This window comes from Ictalurus furcatus, chromosome 4 (assembly GCF_023375685.1).
Source record: "Ictalurus furcatus strain D&B chromosome 4, Billie_1.0, whole genome shotgun sequence".
NCBI classification, from domain to species: Eukaryota; Metazoa; Chordata; class Actinopteri; order Siluriformes; family Ictaluridae; genus Ictalurus; species Ictalurus furcatus.
In genome coordinates, this window is record NC_071258.1 from 6,023,205 (window position 1) to 6,042,072 (window position 18,868).

The following is an 18,868-nucleotide window of genomic DNA, read 5'->3' on the forward strand; positions in this document are numbered from 1 at the left end:
CAGATAGTCACTACACTCAACTTAATTTTAGCGCCATAAGGTGTGGAGATGATCTTAATTTTGGATCCTGTCCCAATTGTTGAAAATTCTGCATGATTTGGGTGTTAACTTGATTTGTGTATCGATATTAGATTTCACAAAAAATGTAAAATTATACAGAAATATATATATTTTTTAAAAACTCAAATGATATTCGTATAAGGGTTTTATAGGTTTGAAATCTATAACATGAAAATCTGTCCTAATTTGTGTGTGTGTGTGTGTGTGTGTGTGTGTGTGTGATTTTGTATATAAAGGGCTAAGAAGTGTTTCCCTTCTGAATTTGTGAATTGTTTTAATCTTATTAAACATTAAAAACATTAGCTATCTTAGCCTTGTCTTTGTCTGAGATGATCAACACCTCCATTTAAAACTGTGACCTAGCAACAGCATTATCAGACTTTATCACTACCTGTCAATATTCATTTAAAAAGTAATTCTCTGCACATATTTAAAATTAGGCTGAGATTGATGGTGCTGAAGTATTTCATAACCATTTTACAAACAAATCAAGAGCAAGACCAATGTTTTCAGTCATTCAAGAGTGGACTGGGAAATGGTCATCACTTGACAGCATTCTCCTCTTCGGAGCTACACACCACCCCTACATCCTCCGCATGTGAGCAGTTGTGATTGCCGACTGTAGCGTGTTGGCAGTGCAGCAGTGTCCTCTCCGTTCCCTCACATTCCACATCATCCAGTAGGATCCGGAGGTTAGTGGCCACACGTCCCATTTCGCCAGGCTTCGCTACCCTCAGTGCTCTAGCAAATCCCAGCTGCTTGCACACCACTGTTGCTGCCTTATTGTCAAATAGGTCATCACACACCGTCCCCCACTCACCCCTCACGAAGATCTCCACTCGTCCACGATCTGACTGTTTCGGATCAGGACTAACAAGTCTCACCTTCCCGCTGCGAGACCTTCTGCCACCCCCTTTACCTCTTCTTTGGCCATTTTTTCTGCCTTGCCCCCTGCCTCTTTTGTTAGGCCTCTCTGTTGGTAGGGATGTCTTGAGGGAGGCTGAAGTCCAGTATACAGGTCTGGTGGTGGTGCTTATAGAGGCAGGCCAATATGAATGGGTGTTGCTGGAAATGTGTGGTTGCTTGGTAGATGGACGTAATGTGGTTGGTTGAGGAGTCCTACGAGGTGTAGTTTCTGATCTCACTTTCAAAGTGGTGATATACTGTGGCCTCAGTGTAGTGCTCTGGAGTGGGTGCACAGTCCCAGTTGGTGACTGATGTCTCCTAAGAACAGTAGGGTTTGTCATTAGTGGTTTGAAAGTTGGCTTCGGTGCAGGAATCTGTGGTTTTTGTGTAGGTTTCCTTGATTTCTGAGTTGGTGCACTTAATTTCGGCTTTTGGGTAAGGATCCTTGGAGAGGCAGTCGTATGTTTTCTTGGTGTGGCCTGAACCATGGTTGTGCTGGGTTTAGTAGTTGCTTTGGTTTTGGGGGAGGCAGTGGTTGTAGGTTTTTTGTTGATCACAAACTCTGTAAAAGAAGACCAAGAGATGATTTTAAATTCAAACCCACAATTTTTATTGCATCGGCTAATTTGGCTGATGCTTTTATCCAAACTGATTGATAACTGAGACTGGATACAACTGAGCAATTTGACCTCACTACTTATAGTAGCCCTAAGCCTTAACCAATTTCCCAGATTGATATAAACCCAGATTAAACCCAGTTTCTGTTAGAAAAAAATGTTTGCTTGTTTTCAATTTGGGGGATTTACCATATATTTACTGTTGTAAAATTCTAAAGCAGTAGTTTTTTCATTATGGTGTTTGAACAGTCAGGTTTGGGGTGTTTGGAAGCAAGGTGAGGTGAGGTCGGTGCTGGTGGGAGCAAGATTTGCAAAAAGAATGAGTGTGCTCTTGTGGTTTCTGTGATTGGTACAAATATTATTTTTTAATTCATCCATCTTCAGTAACTGCTTTATCCTTTATCCTGGTCAGGGTCATGGTGAATCCAGAGTCTATCCCAGGAACACTGGACGTGAGACAGGAATGCACCTTGGATGGGATGCCAGTTCATCGCAGAGCACCACACACATACATTCGCACCAAGGGGTAAATTTAGAGTAGCCAATTCAACTACTTTATGTTTATGGGAGGTTGGAAAACCCTTATGCATCAGTTTGTATCCATTTTGTGGTACATAAAAACGGGTTCAAGCCCCAGCACTGCCAAGCTGCCACTGTTTGGCCCTTAACCTTCTCTGCTCCAGGGGAGCTGTATCATGGCTAACCCTTTCTAACAAGCTGGGATATGTGAAGAAAAGAATTTCACTCTGTTGTAATGTACAGTATATTTGACAAATAAAGACTGTTCTTCTTCTCCTTCTTACCTGCTTTAGGATGGAAGTGAATCAGTTTGCCCTTTATCTGAACAGGAGTGGGTTTGATGCTGCACTTGCCTGGAGGTGCTCGCCTAAAAGATATAAAGACGTGGCATCGTGCTTAGCTTCACCAAAATAATCATGGAATAGTAAACTGCTTGCAGGTCAGTAATGCTGGCATCCCCAAGAATTTTGGCAGTTCTATAAGTTTCTTTGCTCTAGCATCTATGTATCTGAGTCACACCATCTGGAGAATACTTGTCGAGATTATCATACATGCGTTACACTTAGTTTGTAGGTTTACCATTCCACATTTTATTTCTTTTACCATTTAAGCTCCTCAGACAAATGTCCTAACGTTAATTCCTGTTCATTTTAGCCTATTATTCCACCGACTGGGTGCAATTCAGTTAGACTTTGAGCCCTATCGTGGTGTTCCTTCTACTGTTCCAAATAATCCCACAAATTGTCTGTAGGATTGAAAGCAGTTGATTTTGCAGTCCAATCAAAGTGTCCCAGATTTGCTCATATATACACTACAGTCATCATCCTGAAACAGTGTTCTACTTGGTTAGAAATGGGCTAACAAACGGACCATCTGCTTTTATAGTGAATTCCTTTCATCAAAGTGAACAAACTGTTGCCATTGTAGAATAACATACTGCTCTTTGTCAGGCGGCAGCATGGACATGACACTCTTGGTGTATGTAGATAATTTTTGTCAGGGGATCTTACTGTTATTGTAATCTACAACCGAGTCATGGAACTGTTGCTTTGCAAGTACCTGGATGGATCCACTATCTTGTACACTACTCCGGCTCTGGAAGCTGCACTCGGCGTTCCTGTGGCTAGGAAATATAGCTCACCTAAACCAGAGGGAAATACATATCAATACAAGCAGACAATGAAGAGATTGTGTAATTAAGTTGTCTCATTCTTGAAAAGAAGAAATAGGATATGGCACTTGATTTATTCAAGTTATTATATAAAGAATTTCCTAACAAAGAAAATACAGTAAAAGGAACAGAAAACAGATTGCACAATTTCACACAAGATGCAAATAAACTATGACAAATTTCAACACAATTAAAACAGTAACCAGTGCAAACAATGCCAATGGTGGAATTTGATATTAGATATTAAAAATAGATTGAATATTGAATTAGACATTAGATATCTGGCTAATATTATGAATGCAAAGTAAGAAAGCCCAATATGCATTTTTTTTTTCTTTCAGTTTTGTTATCTCAAGGCGAAATCATAAGAAAACAGTTCGTCATCTTGAGAGCATGGTTTATTTTTCTTGGGATCTTGGGATAATAAAGGTTGGGAAGCCTAAGCTTGTTGCATGCCACATGGATGTGTAAGGCTAAAGGTCTAGCTATAGGGTTAATGTTACCTGGATACCTAGCATAGTTTCTGGTAACTTGTTGAACAAAGATTCTTTAACAGCTGTTATCTCTTTCTCCTGTATTACTGGACGATTAAAGTATGTCATATTTATGGACACCTACTTGTATCTTCAACCCTAATTATTCAGTTTATCTTTAATGTATTGTTAATTTTTATAATAAGTACTTGGAATCTTTACATAACAAGACAAACCAAAATAATTAACAATGCATGGCGTCTCTGGACCGCTGCATTTATGTATGAGATGTATCTTTCTCCCTGTTCTCATCAAAGAGGGGAGAAGCAACTTTTGTTGATTCCTACACACATACACATGTACGCATGCACGCACGCACACACAGACACAGACACACACACACACCTACTCCTCAAGGTTACCTGCCTCATCTTCACCAAACGATATGATGTACTTGTAGTAGCTGTTGATCAGTCTTGGAAAGCGGCATGTCTTGTCCTTGCCCATGCATATTTCGGTGTAGTCCCATTTTCCAGTGTCTGGGTTCTCGTTAAGCGACATGAGTCGTCTGGGTTCAAACAGAAACAAAATATTATTTAATCATAGGGAATTGACCATGCATATTTTAAACTCTGACCCTGCTGATCTAGGTTAAATGTTTTATTAACGAATAAACAAGATAGTTAAATTAAATCACATGCATTAATGGTTAATGACTGACTGAATTTACATTATTTTACTTGACTTTAAATTCGCTAAGTGTTTGTTTTCTACAGAATTAGCTTGTCTGTGTTGTAGTTGTGAAAAGAAACATTGACGTTAACCTTTTAAGACAAATGAAACTTAAATACAATCAACAACAGTTGATGTGTGACATGGAGTCACTAATAAGACAAAAAATTCTACAGAGAAACTCCAAAGCAGCACATCCTGAAAACTTTGCCATGTTGGAAAACACAATGGAGCTTTATCTCTGACAGTTACATAGCACTCACACTGGAAACTTCCAAAAATGCTACATAATGATCTCGTAACAGGAAACCTCACCATATCAACAATTACACATATTTTTAATCAATTAACTCTGTGTGAAGTGTCTGCTATACAGTACATATACAGTACTATACTATACAGTCCCTGAAAGGAGTGGTTACTATAAAAATTGTAACGTTTTAAAATGAGCACATGGCATCATGACTGTTTCAACAACTATTTACTTGCATTTGCTTATTATATGAGAAACATAAACAGCAAACATTATGTAAACAAACAGTATGGCCACTGTACCCGCTCATGAAATCCCCAAAGATGTAGAGACCATTAAGGTTTGGCATCTCACAGCCCCTGTAGATATAACCACCAGTCACTGACCTCCCAATTTTATGTGGATAAGCAAAAATTGGTAGGATGTCATCTGTAAAAACAGATCAAAAATGGCAAACAAATTAGTATAGATCAAGATACATGCACTGTACAGGAGAAATACTATTTTTAATATCTCTCCAGGTACAATTCCATGCCAGATTAATCCATATTTACACTTTTAAACAGTGTTAAAAGTGGACCAACAGTAATGGGGTTTTTTTTCACCATCAATTTTAGGTACAAGGTTCCTAATAAATCCACAGATTGACCAGTTTTAATAGGCAATATAAAAGACAAGTTTAGTGGCTTTCCCATTCCCTATTATAATTGAATTGCTGTTAAATGAAGGTACATGGCGTGGGTGTTAAACCCAGAACCCTGGATGAGTTGATGCAACAAAGTTTTGAAGAATCAAAAACTTATTTAAAACAAGGCAGAGCTGGAATGTTTGTCTTACCCAAAGAGGAGTTTAAACAGAGTTTATTGTCATAACAGGAGAACCCTTCTTTTGCCCTCCATCCATAGTTGCCCCCTTTTTCAATCATATCCACTTCTTCATACTTGTTCTGGCCAACATCTCCACAGAACATGCGGCCCTGTCCTTGGCCCGTGATCGGGTCTCCTCTGTCAATGGAACAGCGCCACATGTTCCTGACTCCGTAGGCGTAGATCTCTGGCTTTGTTTCTTTCTCCCCAATGAAAGGGTTATCAGAGGGGATACTGTATGGGGCACCATCATCGTTGTTGTCCACATCAATTCGTAGAGCTTTGCCTAGTAAAGTAGATCTGTAAAACATGAACAAAGCTTCATGAACATTGATCTTCAAGATAAAGTCTTTTTTAAAGTATATGAACCTGTTGGTTAAATTACATTTTCAGATCTCTCTTATCTAACATACTTTATTATTTTATTATAGCCTGTGTGAGTATTATCAATGTCATGAATAAATCCGGATGACATGCTTGCACGGTGTGCAGTACACAGTGAGATGGGCAGTTGAGGGATATTTGTGTGCATTTTATTTGTAACCAAATTAGGCTTCCTGCTCATTCATTGTTTAAATTTAAATTCAGTGAATACAGAGCCAAAAAACTATTGTGTCAGTCTTTAACCACTTACAGATTGCTAAGTAAATGTAGGGTAAACATAAAGGGAGTCAAAGATATTCTCTTTACAAAATAGTTAGATCTCTAATATTGTTTGAAGCTTTATTTGTGTTGTGTATAACAGCAAGTAAACACAGCTGACATGACTCAAAGCATTACATTGAAGAATTTCACAGACTAGGGCAAATTTCGATAATTATTGCATATCAATAATGGAATTTCCTTTATCATGCTAAAACTAATTTGAGAGACAATGCCTATAATACAGTGTATATAGAATGTCTGTACACACCTGTTAAAATTGCAGGTATTTGTAATAAATAAATAAATAAAACAAAATAAATTTCACCAAGATAAATCATGTCAGAGATTTTTCCAACTGTAATGTAATATAGCAACCAATAAAATATTCAAGTGAAAAAAAAGAACAAATGTTTTAAGGATAAAAGAAAAAGAAAAAACTTCCATTAACCTGGTTACACAAGTGTGCACACCCCTGAATTATTAAAGCAACTTTTGTTTGTAATACGGCATTCGGCGTTGATTTGGCAATTTTATTCCACTCTTCTTTGTAAAAATGCTCCAGAGCTATCACATTGTGAGGGGATCTGCTGTGCACAGCCCTCTACAAGTCGTCCCACAGGTTTTCATTAGGCTTTAGATCTGGGCTCTAACTGGGCCATTCCAAAACATTGATCGTCTTCTTCTGAAGCCATTCCATTGTTGACTTGGATTTATGCTTTGGATCATTATTGCACAGGAAGGTGAAGTTTTTCTTCTTCAGCTGTCTAACAGAGGCCTGCAGGTTTTCTGTCAAAATAGATTGTTATTTGGAGCTATCCATTATCCATGGAGCCTCTTTCTTGACTAGAGCCCCGGTCCCAGCTGAAGAGAAGCAGCCTCATAGCATGATGCTGCCACCATCATGCTTCACCATGGGTATGTTCTTAAGGTGATAAGCTGTCATCTTTTAAAATTATGCGCACAAAATTACACTTTCTACACTTGTTGATGATGACCTTCATGGTGTTCCATGGTACAGCTAATGTTTAGGAAATTCTGGCCCTTATTTGAGGTTAATCAGAATCACATTCTTGATGACATGCGTATGATAATTACTTTTGAAGATGAGTTTGAATGTGTTTGGTTAATGTTACTGTTACTGTTTTTCTTTTTCTTGTGTTTCCATTTGTTTTTCACTTGAATTTTGTAGAAAAAGATCTCACATGATTTATTTTGGTTTGTTATTGCTTTTACACCATAAAAACCTGCAATTTCTACTGGAGTGGGTAGATTTTTTTATATTCACTATATATTGCAGCTGTAGTCTGCCATAGGTAGTTACTGCGATTTCGATGCCTTGTGTTGTAGCCCTTGAAGCAGTTGCTGTGCGCCACGATGAGACATTTAACATGTAGTCTCCATATTACCACTCTGCACTTTATCCAAAGTGCTGGCCGTTGACGTCTTCATCTTGGCACCCAGGTTCTAAAGCCATAGTCTACACTGTGTGAATATGGCAGGGCCTTTTTTCTAAGAGTACACTGTTTTTTTTAGAGTGGCCCTATGCCACTCTCTGTAAATTCACTGGTCATTGCTAGGGAAGTCAAGCTGCCAGAGCCAACACTAATATTTTGAGGCTATGTCTCCATCTGAATGAATGTACATTGGTGCCTACGGGTAAATGTTTGCCAAACACCCTGGACAGTAACCAGCTGAGGTAACACATGGCTAATTTTCCTTCCCAAGAGTAAGTTATGGCTTTCTTGCTTTGAATATTTAGAGATGTTTATAGATTAAATGGGTCATATGGAAATCACTGAAGGATACTAATACTGACGCTGAGTACAACTTATTATTAACAGTAACAAGACATTGCTGTCCATTCTATTTAATCCTATCTACTTATACAGATTTCAGAAATGAGACTAGTTAATTTAATGCCTACTAATGTACTGATGGCTGTAAGAAAATTTGCACCACTCTGCATTCTCAGAAGATTTAAAAGGTATACTGCATGTATCTTGTCAGGAAAAAGATACATACTAAAGGTACAACAGGACTGAACAAAAAGTCATGAGAGGTGTTTTTTACCCTAATATGGCCGGGAATGAGTGGTTGGGGTGTAATGAAATGCCACAGAAAAGCCATTTGTTTCTGTATCCTTGTGTATCTAAATACCCATATCTGTATCTAGATTTAAACTCAAGGTGGGTGTGACCTAAACTGGACAAGGGATTTTCTTTCTTTCTTTCTTTCTTTCTTTCTTTCATAAATATTAGCCCTACCTCTATGCCTCCATGAACACTAGAAAACACTAGAAAAAAAAGCGCCAAAGGTAGATTAGGCAGCACAGTCAGCATGGTTTGTGAATTCTAGCTCTGACAGTTCCTCAACCTCAACTACACCACTTGAGTTCATAATTGGTCTCAACTTGAGGCGTGAGCAGGACTGTTTTTTTGTTTTGTTTTTTTATCTGGCCCATTTTCCCAGAAATTAAACTAACCATCAGAATAATTTAAATCACAGTGACCCTGATCAGGCAGTTACTAAGGATGAATTAACAAATTAACATGGTCTTTCTTTGTCCCACAAGTTTTTATAACTGGCTGCTCACTCAGCCTGCATGAAAGTAAATGCGACTTTCATTCATACAACTTTTTCTTGTTCACACAAATGCTCTCTGAAATAAGAAGGTGATGTGAAACAGGTGAGGCAATCATCTAATCATAGTATATAAGGAGCCTCCCAAAAAGGCCTAGTCCTTCAAGAGCAAGGATGGGTCAAGACTCGCCAATCTGCCAACAGATGTGTCAGTGAATAATCCAACACTTTGAGAACAACATTCCCCAAAGACAAATCAGTAGGATTTTGGGCATTTCACCTTCTGCAGTGCACAATATAATTAAGATTCAAGGAATCCGATCGAATCTCGGTATGTAAAGGCAAGGCCAAAAACCACTTCTGAATGCATGTGATCTCTGATCCCTCAGATGTCACTGTCTTAAAAACCGTCATGAGTCTGTAAGGGATATCCTGACATGGGCTCGGGAATACTTTGGTAAACTTTTGTCAGTCAATTTAGTAGGAAGGTACGATTTAGCAGTTTTGTTGTAATAGTGCTGCCCTGTTATAATGACCCTTGGTTTATTATACTTGAAACAATTAAAATAAAAATAAAAAAGCTGTGGTCTGACAAAAGTTCACATACTTGTTTTGGGAATTCCCAAACTTGCCAAAAGGGTCTCCTGCTTTTCCTCCATCTCCTATGAAGATATAAAGGTAGCCGTCCAAACCAAACAGAAGCTGGCCTCCGTTGTGGTTTGATGCCGGTTCCACAAGTTCCAAAAGGGTCCTGTTAACAGAAAACAATCGCTATAATAGAAAACCACAATATGGTCATGCAGTTTGGTTTCAATTGGAATTATTAACCTTGTATGGCACTGTAGTAGTTTTTTTTCATTAGTTATGAATTTGAACTTATTCAAATACAGTGATGTATACAGGGAATTACACACTCCAGACTGTACAGTTATATGAACATAATATACAGGTGCATCTCACAAAATTAGAATATTGTGGAAAAGTTCATTTTTTCCAGTAATGTAATTAAAAAAGTGGAACTTTCATATATTCTAAGATTGATTACACATAAAGTGAAATATTTCAAGACTTTTTTTCTTTTAGTCTTGATGATTATGGCTTACAGCTCATGGAAATCAAAAGTCCAGTATCTCAACATATTAGAATAAAGAATTTATAATGAAATGTCAACGTTTTGAAAAGTATGTTAATTTATGCACTCAATACTTGGTCAGGGCTCCTCTTGCACGAATTACTGCATTGATGCGGTGTCTCATGGAGGCAATATATATATATATATATATATATATATATATATATATATATATATATATATATATATATATATATATATATATAATGTGTGTGTGTATGTATGTAATTTTCATATAACTGCACAGTCTGGAGTGTGTTCCCTGTATACATCATTGTACTGTATTGTCATTTTTCTAGTAACAGCTTACACAGGGACTTGTATGGTGGACACTCCTCATAGGTGAGGAGAGGTTTATATGACGTTTTTGGAAGGAGTCTCCAGTGTCAGTATTTGTAATTCTCAGAGGTAAAGCTGTAACTTGTTTTTTGTTTGTTTTTTGGACATTGTAAACTCTTCAGGATGTTGTGCTTTAAGGTAACATGTCAAGCTTTATTTGTTTTATTTAGAGAGGAAAAAAAAGAGAGGCTAGCAAGGGAATGAATGTTTATAACTGCTGTGCTTGTTTCACTTGTTTCACGGCTGTTACACAACATTACATTAGGCTGCATCAGACCACTTTGTCGTTGCATACTTTCCTATGACAGGACACCCTGTCATGTTGTGTTCCTTACTTATATCATATACCTACTAATATATAAATTGCTGTTTATAAAATTACATGATTTAGTGTTCAGTTTTTATGTTGATGGTCTGAAACTTTCGTTCCTTTTTAGTTACTGTAGCTGAGATATATAGATACAAAACATGTTAGCTGACTGCACTGCGTTAATTAGATTTTTTAACTCTAAAATGGAGAAGAAATATTTAGCAAATTTGATTTTCTTGATCATATTCATCAATATTCATTATCATCTCCATTCTGCTCACCTTTCAGATGAGTGATCCAGCATGTTCATATCCGTGTCTGACAAAAGGAACTCGCTGATCCTTATCCTCTCCTGCTTGCTCACAGATACAGAGTAATAGACATATGCCTTCTTGACCATGCTGAACCTAGGATGCAGGGCAATACAGAGAAATCCACGTTCATCCCCAGCCCACGGGGAGGTCAACACCGCTTTGGTGAGATTTAGGAAGGGCCTGTCAATCCTTGAACCATTTGGGAGGTAAGTCCATACATATCCCAGCTGCTCAGCTATGAAGAATCTGTGTGTGCCGTCATTTGCATGCACCATTGCCACTGGATTACGCAGGCCATTTGCTACTTCCTGTAGGCAAAGCTGAATGCAGCCCTTGGGATCAGCTTGAACGTTGCCCAGATTAGCGTTTAACTCGTCGCTGGTGAGAACGTTGGGATAGCAGTACTCTGGATCCTTCAGCTCCAAATGGTCACAGAATTTTTCCCGATCCTCCTCAATGATGGCAGTGATGTTGTTGTCTGTCAGCAGACTAAGTGTGTAACGGCAGTGATGCCAGAAATCAGAGCAGTAGTCACGGCAAAGGCCGGGGAGCTCACGCATGGGAGTATTTGCATCCTCAGCATCATACAGGTGAGCTGCATAAGGAGAACATTCCTACAGGACAGAACATATTCATTTCCTTTTAACCATCATTTTCTGTTTACTACTTAGCAACAGATATCACACTGACCAAAACAAGCACTTTTAATCAAACAGCAATATGGTTTGTAAAAATTTTACCTTAAAATACCCAGTGTAGAGTCTACAGTTGAGCAGGGTAAATATTAAAAATAATTAATATCACAACACAAATGTCAATTTTTGGATTGTAATTTTTTGTATTGGAAATTTAATTAAAAATAATTAATGTGTATTGGCTTTTTTTTTTCTTTTTATAAATGATGCTTCATCTAATTAAATGTGCAAAGTTGCTGGATAAAACAAAACAAAAAAAAGCCTTTGGATGATGCTAGAGTTAAATTTAAAAAAGGAAAGTCTTTTACAGAATACTTTGAAATATCATTTACTATCAATTAATGAAGAAAATACCATGCATTGTTATAAAAATTATTTTAAAAAAATAATAATTTAATGCCATTTTTAGTATAAAATCTAATAAAATCATTAAACATGTTTAAAAAAAAATCATGAATGCATGTTATATAGAAACAGATATTTGGTACCAAATAAAAACAGATTTTAAAATAAATATGATTTCATGTATTTCCTCATTTATAACTTCATAAAGATTATAAATGAAACTGATCACATAATGATATACAGCTTGATATTTATAGCAGGAAACAATCATTTCAAGGATATATGACATGATGTGATTATGAAATGAATAAGCTAAATGCCTTCTTCAAATGTGCAGACTTTCAGATAATTTTGTTATTATTATTATCATTATACTCAATTAGCATTTTCCATCTTTCATGTAACTTTCAACTCTTCGAGAAAAATATTTTCCTCCCCCTCTCTGTCTCTCTGTGTGTGTCTCTCTCTCTCTCTGAACTTATTCCTGAAACGTGCTGCTCTGCACGTCCGTCTTTGTTGAGTACCCAGAATTCAGTTTGGTAGCTGGTGATGGATACTTAGGATATAAATACAGCAGCTCATGGGCACTTTGGCTAGTCCAAGCCCTTATTACCTTTCGGCCACAATTCCACACCCATCACTGGGTCGGCCTCAACAACATTGTCTTACATCTACACCCAAGCAAATAATCATCCCAAATGACTATAATGGCTTTACAACAATAAAACTAAATGAAAGTGGCTGGGATTTATTGCTTCACAAGCTGGCAGAATTGTAGAGTTTTATATATTTCCAAGATATAGAAGTGTCCTTTCTTTGATTAGAATCGAAACTGAATTTAAGCCTATTTAAGGGTTATTTATGGTAAACCTAAATGTCTGGTGCGTGTTAAACCACACATATGGTGGATTATGTAATGTCACTGCCTTAGTATATTTGGGTGAAAATCTTGAAGAGAAAACTAGAGTTGATGACATCCTGCTTTACCTCACTCCTAAAGTTGACAGTGTTGATTACATGTGGAACATCTAAAAGCATTTATTTAAACTACTATATACAATTATCCACCTAGAATGTCACCAAAACCTTGTCATGCTTTCCAGACCTCCACTTTCTCTTCTACTTTTTGTAATTCAGGAAGAGAAACAAAAATGGTGAAATGATTGCCCTTACTACAACCAGCAGGCCAACCCAGTCTTCATCAATGTTTGTCATCTCAGCACAGCCATATGCACACTGGCCTACTCTTTCCATTTTTATGTTTACATTTCATTGACATTCAATAATTGGGAAGCTCTGGAGGTGATTGGGATTTCAGGTCTGTTGAACTCCACTGGGTTTTTGTTGAGATTGAAAACACATGGTCCCCCAGTCCCAAACTCACAGCTGCCACATTTGGTGCATTCCACTAGGCCTCTAAAACCAATGAGTTACTTTCTATATGGTGACTCAGTGGGAATCTGTCTGCCACTATGAGGTGTGCATAACCCAACTGTGGACTGTTTTCTCATGAATTGAAATATGATAATCATAGACACAAGGTTTGATTTTGAAATATATGTTGTAGTCTGTGAACCTTTGTTCTGAATGAAAGATTTAAAATACAGCTTCTTTCAAATAACATTGTTTCATAGTCAGGGTTATAATTAATCAGGTTATAGTTTGATACTGGCAGGTTTACAAGCCACTCTGGTCCTACTCAATTACGTATATTGTCTATACTTGTATCACTTGTAGAATATTTCTTTAAACAGATTATTTGCTTACATTAGTCATTCCACCCTGGTGTACCATATAGCTTGATATGCAAAATGTGATATCTATATAGGTTATCTAGGGGTTCATGGTGGCTTAGTGGTCAGCATGCTTGCCTAGCACCTCTGCTCTGTGTGCGCAGAGCCTGCATGTTCTCCCAGTGCCTTGGAGGCTTTCTCTGGGTACTTTGGTTTCCTCCTCAGTCCAAAGACTCGTACTATAGGTTTATTGGCATTTCTAAATTGTCCATAGGGTGTGAATGTGTGTGCAATGGGCTGGCCCCCATCCTGGGAGTTCCATGCCTTGTGCCCAGAGGTCACTGGGATAGGCTCCAGGTCCCACATGACCCTGTGTAATATAAGCGGTACAGAAAATGGATGGAATGGATTGATTTTTGGTTAGCGCTTTATCCTGGTCTGGGTTGTGGTGGATCTAGAGCCTATCCTGGAAACACTTGGCACAGGTCCAGAACACACCCTGGATGTGATGTCAGGCTATTGCAGTGCACCATGTAAACACACAATCACACATTCATTTACACCTAGCATGGCCAATCCACCAACCTAAGAACCTGGAGGAAACACACATGGGCACAGGGAAAACTCCACACAGACAGTAACCCCAGTTCAGGATCAAACCAGGGTCCCTGGAGCTTCACCACTGTGCTGCCCCCATTAACCTATATTTAATGTAGTCACGGCTAGTTATGTTTGTTGTAGCAATGTTTTGGCTAGTAAACATGCTGAATGGCTACTAAATTTGGAAAACAGCTATCTAAAGTGGATGGTGAGCTACTTTATTAATTTGTCACTATTTTTTTTTTTTTTTTTTTTTTTTTTTTTTTTTTTTAAATACAGTTACAGATCATTTTTTTTTCTCCATTACTGAATCAGACCACAATGCACAAACAGGAGGATAGGATAGCACTTAAGGGATCTATAAATAATAAATCCTAACTCCAATCTTCTTGCTTTGGCTGAACTTTTCTTAGCGACCATAAATTCTGCATCTGTGTCATATCACTAATCTTCAACTGTCTTCATCCTCTTACCATTCTTTCTCTTCACTGTCCTCATCCTTCCTTTGATGTGTTGTTTTTCTTACTTACTTAACATCCCCAACCACTGTCTGAGAATATGAGAGATCTTGATCCAGATTTGAAAGGAAGTTGATGTTTTGGCTCTCCCCAAGTCTCACTGCCACACAAGCAACTCCCTGTAACTGAGATAAACGTCCCAACAAAGGCTGTCATTGAGCAAAGCTTCCTCTCTAAGTGGTCAAGTGAATGAGACCTTTCCTCAACAAACCACATTACCTATCTATGTAGGATCAGTGTGGTAAAATAAAACACCATATTGAAGTGGGTTGAAACCAAATGAGCTTGAGGTGCTGCAAAGCAGTATTTTTTCTTATGTGTTAAAGACATCGCTGGAATGGCTGGTTTTATCCTATATGATTTGGACCCAAATAGACCAAGGTGAAGTAGGCACAAAACAGCCATGAGTCAGACTTGGTTTTGCATAATGATATGTTTCTGTGCTGTTCTAAATCTATGTGCATTTATTTGCCCATCATGAGATAAAGATGGCTGTAATCAACCATGCATAACTTTATATTTAAACATTTAATGTCCTTATGAAGTGTGTTTATCTTTTTGCTCGAAGGACTTAAGAAGTGTACCCAGCTGTTATCATTTTTTGTTGATCATGTCCTTTATCAGCATTCTGTATTTCTTGGAGCAAGTGGAAGATTTTAATATAATAGTGACTTTATCAGATAAAGATAAGATATATAACAACTTCCATTCTCAAGCATAAAACCTACCATTCATTCAGAACACATGAGGACTTCCATTCAAACTGAGTCACGTAAGGTCTTCACTGTAAACATCACTTCGTGTGAGACACTGTTTCAAAAACATTTGAATTTGATCAACACATGACTGATTCCTGTACACTATTTGAACAGAAGTATTTTTAAATCTTACACGTGTCAGATTTGTTTTTTGCCATAAATATCTCTGGATTTTTGTCAGATGATGCCCCACAGTGATGACAGGCCTAAGTCTGAGTCTTACCTGGCACAGGATGCTGCGGATGTACTTCCCGCAGGCCATGAAACCAGAGTGATCAAAGTAGTCCATAATTTGGTCAAATCTGTATGAAATCTGTTTGTCTTGTTCCAAATCACAGCAGCCAAACTTGGAATACTCTTTGCAGAAGCGCAGCGGCTCCTGAGGTTGGAAAGGAGGCTTGTAGTCCAGGCATTGCGGGTGGGCATCTGTATGCAAGAAGCTCAGGAGGAGCCAAAGCAGAAAGTGGAGAAGCCCAGCTCTCCAGAGTCTTACTAATCTCATGGCAGTGAAGAAAACGAGAGAAGGAGTCCCGGCAGACAAAGGTACGAATTATAAGGAATGCCTTTTTTGTGTGTTCTGCTCCAGCTGCTCAATTATTTGTGGGCTAACTTGGATGCCTGTCAGCACTCTCACATATGCACACACACTTTCATTGGACTTGTGCTCTAGTGGAGAGAGAATGAACAGATTGAAGTCGCACAAGGCCGTCTCATTCAACAGTCTGTGCTCCAGCCACATGTACACACACACATACACTTCTCCACTCCCTCCTCCTCGTCTCTACCAATGTCTCCTCCTCTCATTCCCGCCTTCTTACTCTTTCTCCCTTTTCTCAAGCATTCTCAAGGCATTCCTACCCTTTGTGGCTGGCCTCTGTAACAAACTTGTAGTCACCCTTCCCCCATATGCTGAATCTCTTCCCATTAGGGATGTAATGATACACTCTTGTCATTATTCGATTCAATTCAATTCTCAGAATATTTTGAACAAAATTTGAATGAAGGAAAATCATGACTGAAAAATAGTGACCTTTTTTTTAAAATTTCTGAAGTGTAAACAATGCAAAAAGTCTGTATAAAACTAAATAAATCAAGTTGCTGCAAACAGCAGATTAATATTGTAATCAAAATATATTACAGGTTCAACATATCTTAATAAAGATATTGATAATTCCTCACCAAATTTTGAACAAACACAGTCTCTGACCTGGGGAAAAAAATGACTGGTTGAAACATAATGAGCACTGGAGCAGTGCCTGAGGCATCATTTTAACCACAAATAGAGCTCCAAAGTCGGTTAAAATGCCCGAGTTCCAGAAATTTTTTCTAGGGCAGGATAGATCACAGTGGGATGGGGCTGGGGTTGCTTGAAAGCTACTGAAAAGCTCTTTTTTAACATGCTTGTGTAACCATATAACCTATATTGTGTGTCGGTCATTGTGATATGGAGCTATCAGGCCCAGCGCATGCTCTATATATTTTAACTCTATGGGTTGTGTAGATTGGGACTTCTGCTGTTCAAACAGTGCAATAGCATTATTACAAGGGACTTTAAAAAAAAAAAAAAAAAATTGAATAGAATGCTGATTCCCACAATGTGAATCACACATTTCCATGATGCACATCATCACATTTTTTTCACGAAGCATCATTACACCCCTACTCCCCAGCAGTCTTAATCTAATCTTTCACTTAATATATTATATACACCACTTTACAGACAATGTAGTTGTGTGCAAAGGTCTGTGTACCCCAGGACAAAATGAAAAACAAATTAAATTCATATTAAGAGATTTATTTTATTGTTTCACACACGTTCCACAGAAATGGTCAAATAATGGTGTATATTAAAGTGTTAATAATGAAACAATCAGAATTATATCACATTGAAAGTTTGTATCTGAATGTGATATACATAAAGAATAAAACACTTGGGTGTTCTCTTGTAGGAAAATAAATCACTGACTGGGTGGTGTAACAAGTTATTTCTTAGCACCCCAAAGTTCATTATTTTACAATAACAGCACATCCCAAAGTGTTTTATTCCTCTTATACCACAGCTAAAGCTTGCGAAAGCTAACAAATTTTTTGTTTATTAAAGCATGATGTTGCAATTTTTCCCATGACGTGTTACATTTCATGTTGTAGAACAAGTCAGAATAAAGTTAGTTCCTCTTGTTAGAAACAATTCCTTCACCAGCTTCTCTTTTTTCTTATTCTTGAAGTAAATAAGGCCAAAATTGCAGCTTTTCACATTACCAAAAAACCACAAACACCCCCACTAAGGAACAACAGGTGAAATAACAAAAATAGGCCTCAAAGTCTTGTTAGCAAGATTGACAGGAACTCTGGAGCAGTCTTGGAATTGGCTAGGGGAAGCATAACCAAGTATTAGGAAAGAAGTGACACATGGTGGTTTTTTTTTTTTTTTTGACTGTTGAGTTTAATCATTTTCATGCAAAACTATAACCCACAATACAGTCTGTTGAGTTTACTGACAGGACTCTGTAAATTAACTCGGTTTATATGCTTTATATTACTATATTCATCAAAGTTTCGCAATCTAGTTCTAGTGTTTACATTTTGAGACCTTGAGGTTGTCTCAAACAAGTTTTTTATTGCCACTGTCACCCGCATTGAATCGAACACATTTTAAGAACGTGTTGATGTTGTGGATAGATTATATAGGCGACATTTTTAAAGCTGAAGGCTTTAATCCACCCACTACCCACTTACTTACGGTGACATTCTATTTCTCTAATATATGCAGTGATTTAAGGATTTAAAGGGAACCATCTGCTTCATTGAAGTCAACAAAAGTGATATGCTCCTCACTGTTCAGCCATATACTCAAGGCAGTTGATTCTATGAGCTATACCATAGATCCTTGAGATGTTTGCTTTTTTTTTTTTTGTAATTGCTCCAACCTGTATAAAATTGGTCGCATAGCTAGAAAAATTAAGTTTAGTTCAAATGTTTCAAACAGAAGGTTTTTTTTTTTCTTTTTCTTTTTTTATATATAAACGGCTCATATGAGGATGCAGGTGTCTTGCCAGAAACCGTTACTGCACTTCTTTTTAGTTTATTTGCACTCATTCTTGAATTCTGCACTATATTGTGCCATTGGTATGCAGTTAAAGGAGCGTGAAATTTGGGGATTTGCTTCATGTGGTGTCAGAATTACTAGATCTAGCTCGAAGGCATAGCCTAGTCACTTTAAAAGAACAAACAGTGGCTAATGTCAAAACAAGCTTTATGATGTCCTCCTAAGTAGCCTTGGTTGTTTGTTGTTGCTGTATTTA

At 37.7% G+C, this 18,868-nt stretch overlaps 1 protein-coding gene across 2 annotated transcripts; it reads right to left on the minus strand.

The window, feature by feature from the left end:
• Nucleotides 1-453: 453 nt before the first annotated feature.
• Nucleotides 454-18,270, minus strand: si:ch211-136a13.1 (HHIP-like protein 1). Of its 2 annotated transcripts, XM_053622646.1 has the most exons (10): nucleotides 15,790-15,875; nucleotides 15,537-15,618; nucleotides 10,885-11,531; nucleotides 9,430-9,573; nucleotides 5,569-5,897; nucleotides 5,034-5,160; nucleotides 4,169-4,314; nucleotides 3,162-3,243; nucleotides 2,387-2,469; nucleotides 454-1,528 (listed from the first exon to the last, which is right to left on the minus strand). In XM_053622646.1, exons 2-10 carry the CDS (start codon nucleotides 15,537-15,539, stop codon nucleotides 603-605), a joined length of 2,487 nt encoding a protein of 828 aa, XP_053478621.1. In that variant the 5' UTR covers nucleotides 15,540-15,618; nucleotides 15,790-15,875; the 3' UTR covers nucleotides 454-602. The 2 variants fall into 2 exon arrangements, with proteins under 2 accessions (XP_053478621.1, XP_053478620.1); XM_053622645.1 differs by lacking the exon at nucleotides 15,537-15,618 and having other exon boundaries at nucleotides 15,790-18,270.
• Nucleotides 18,271-18,868: the final 598 nt, after the last annotated feature.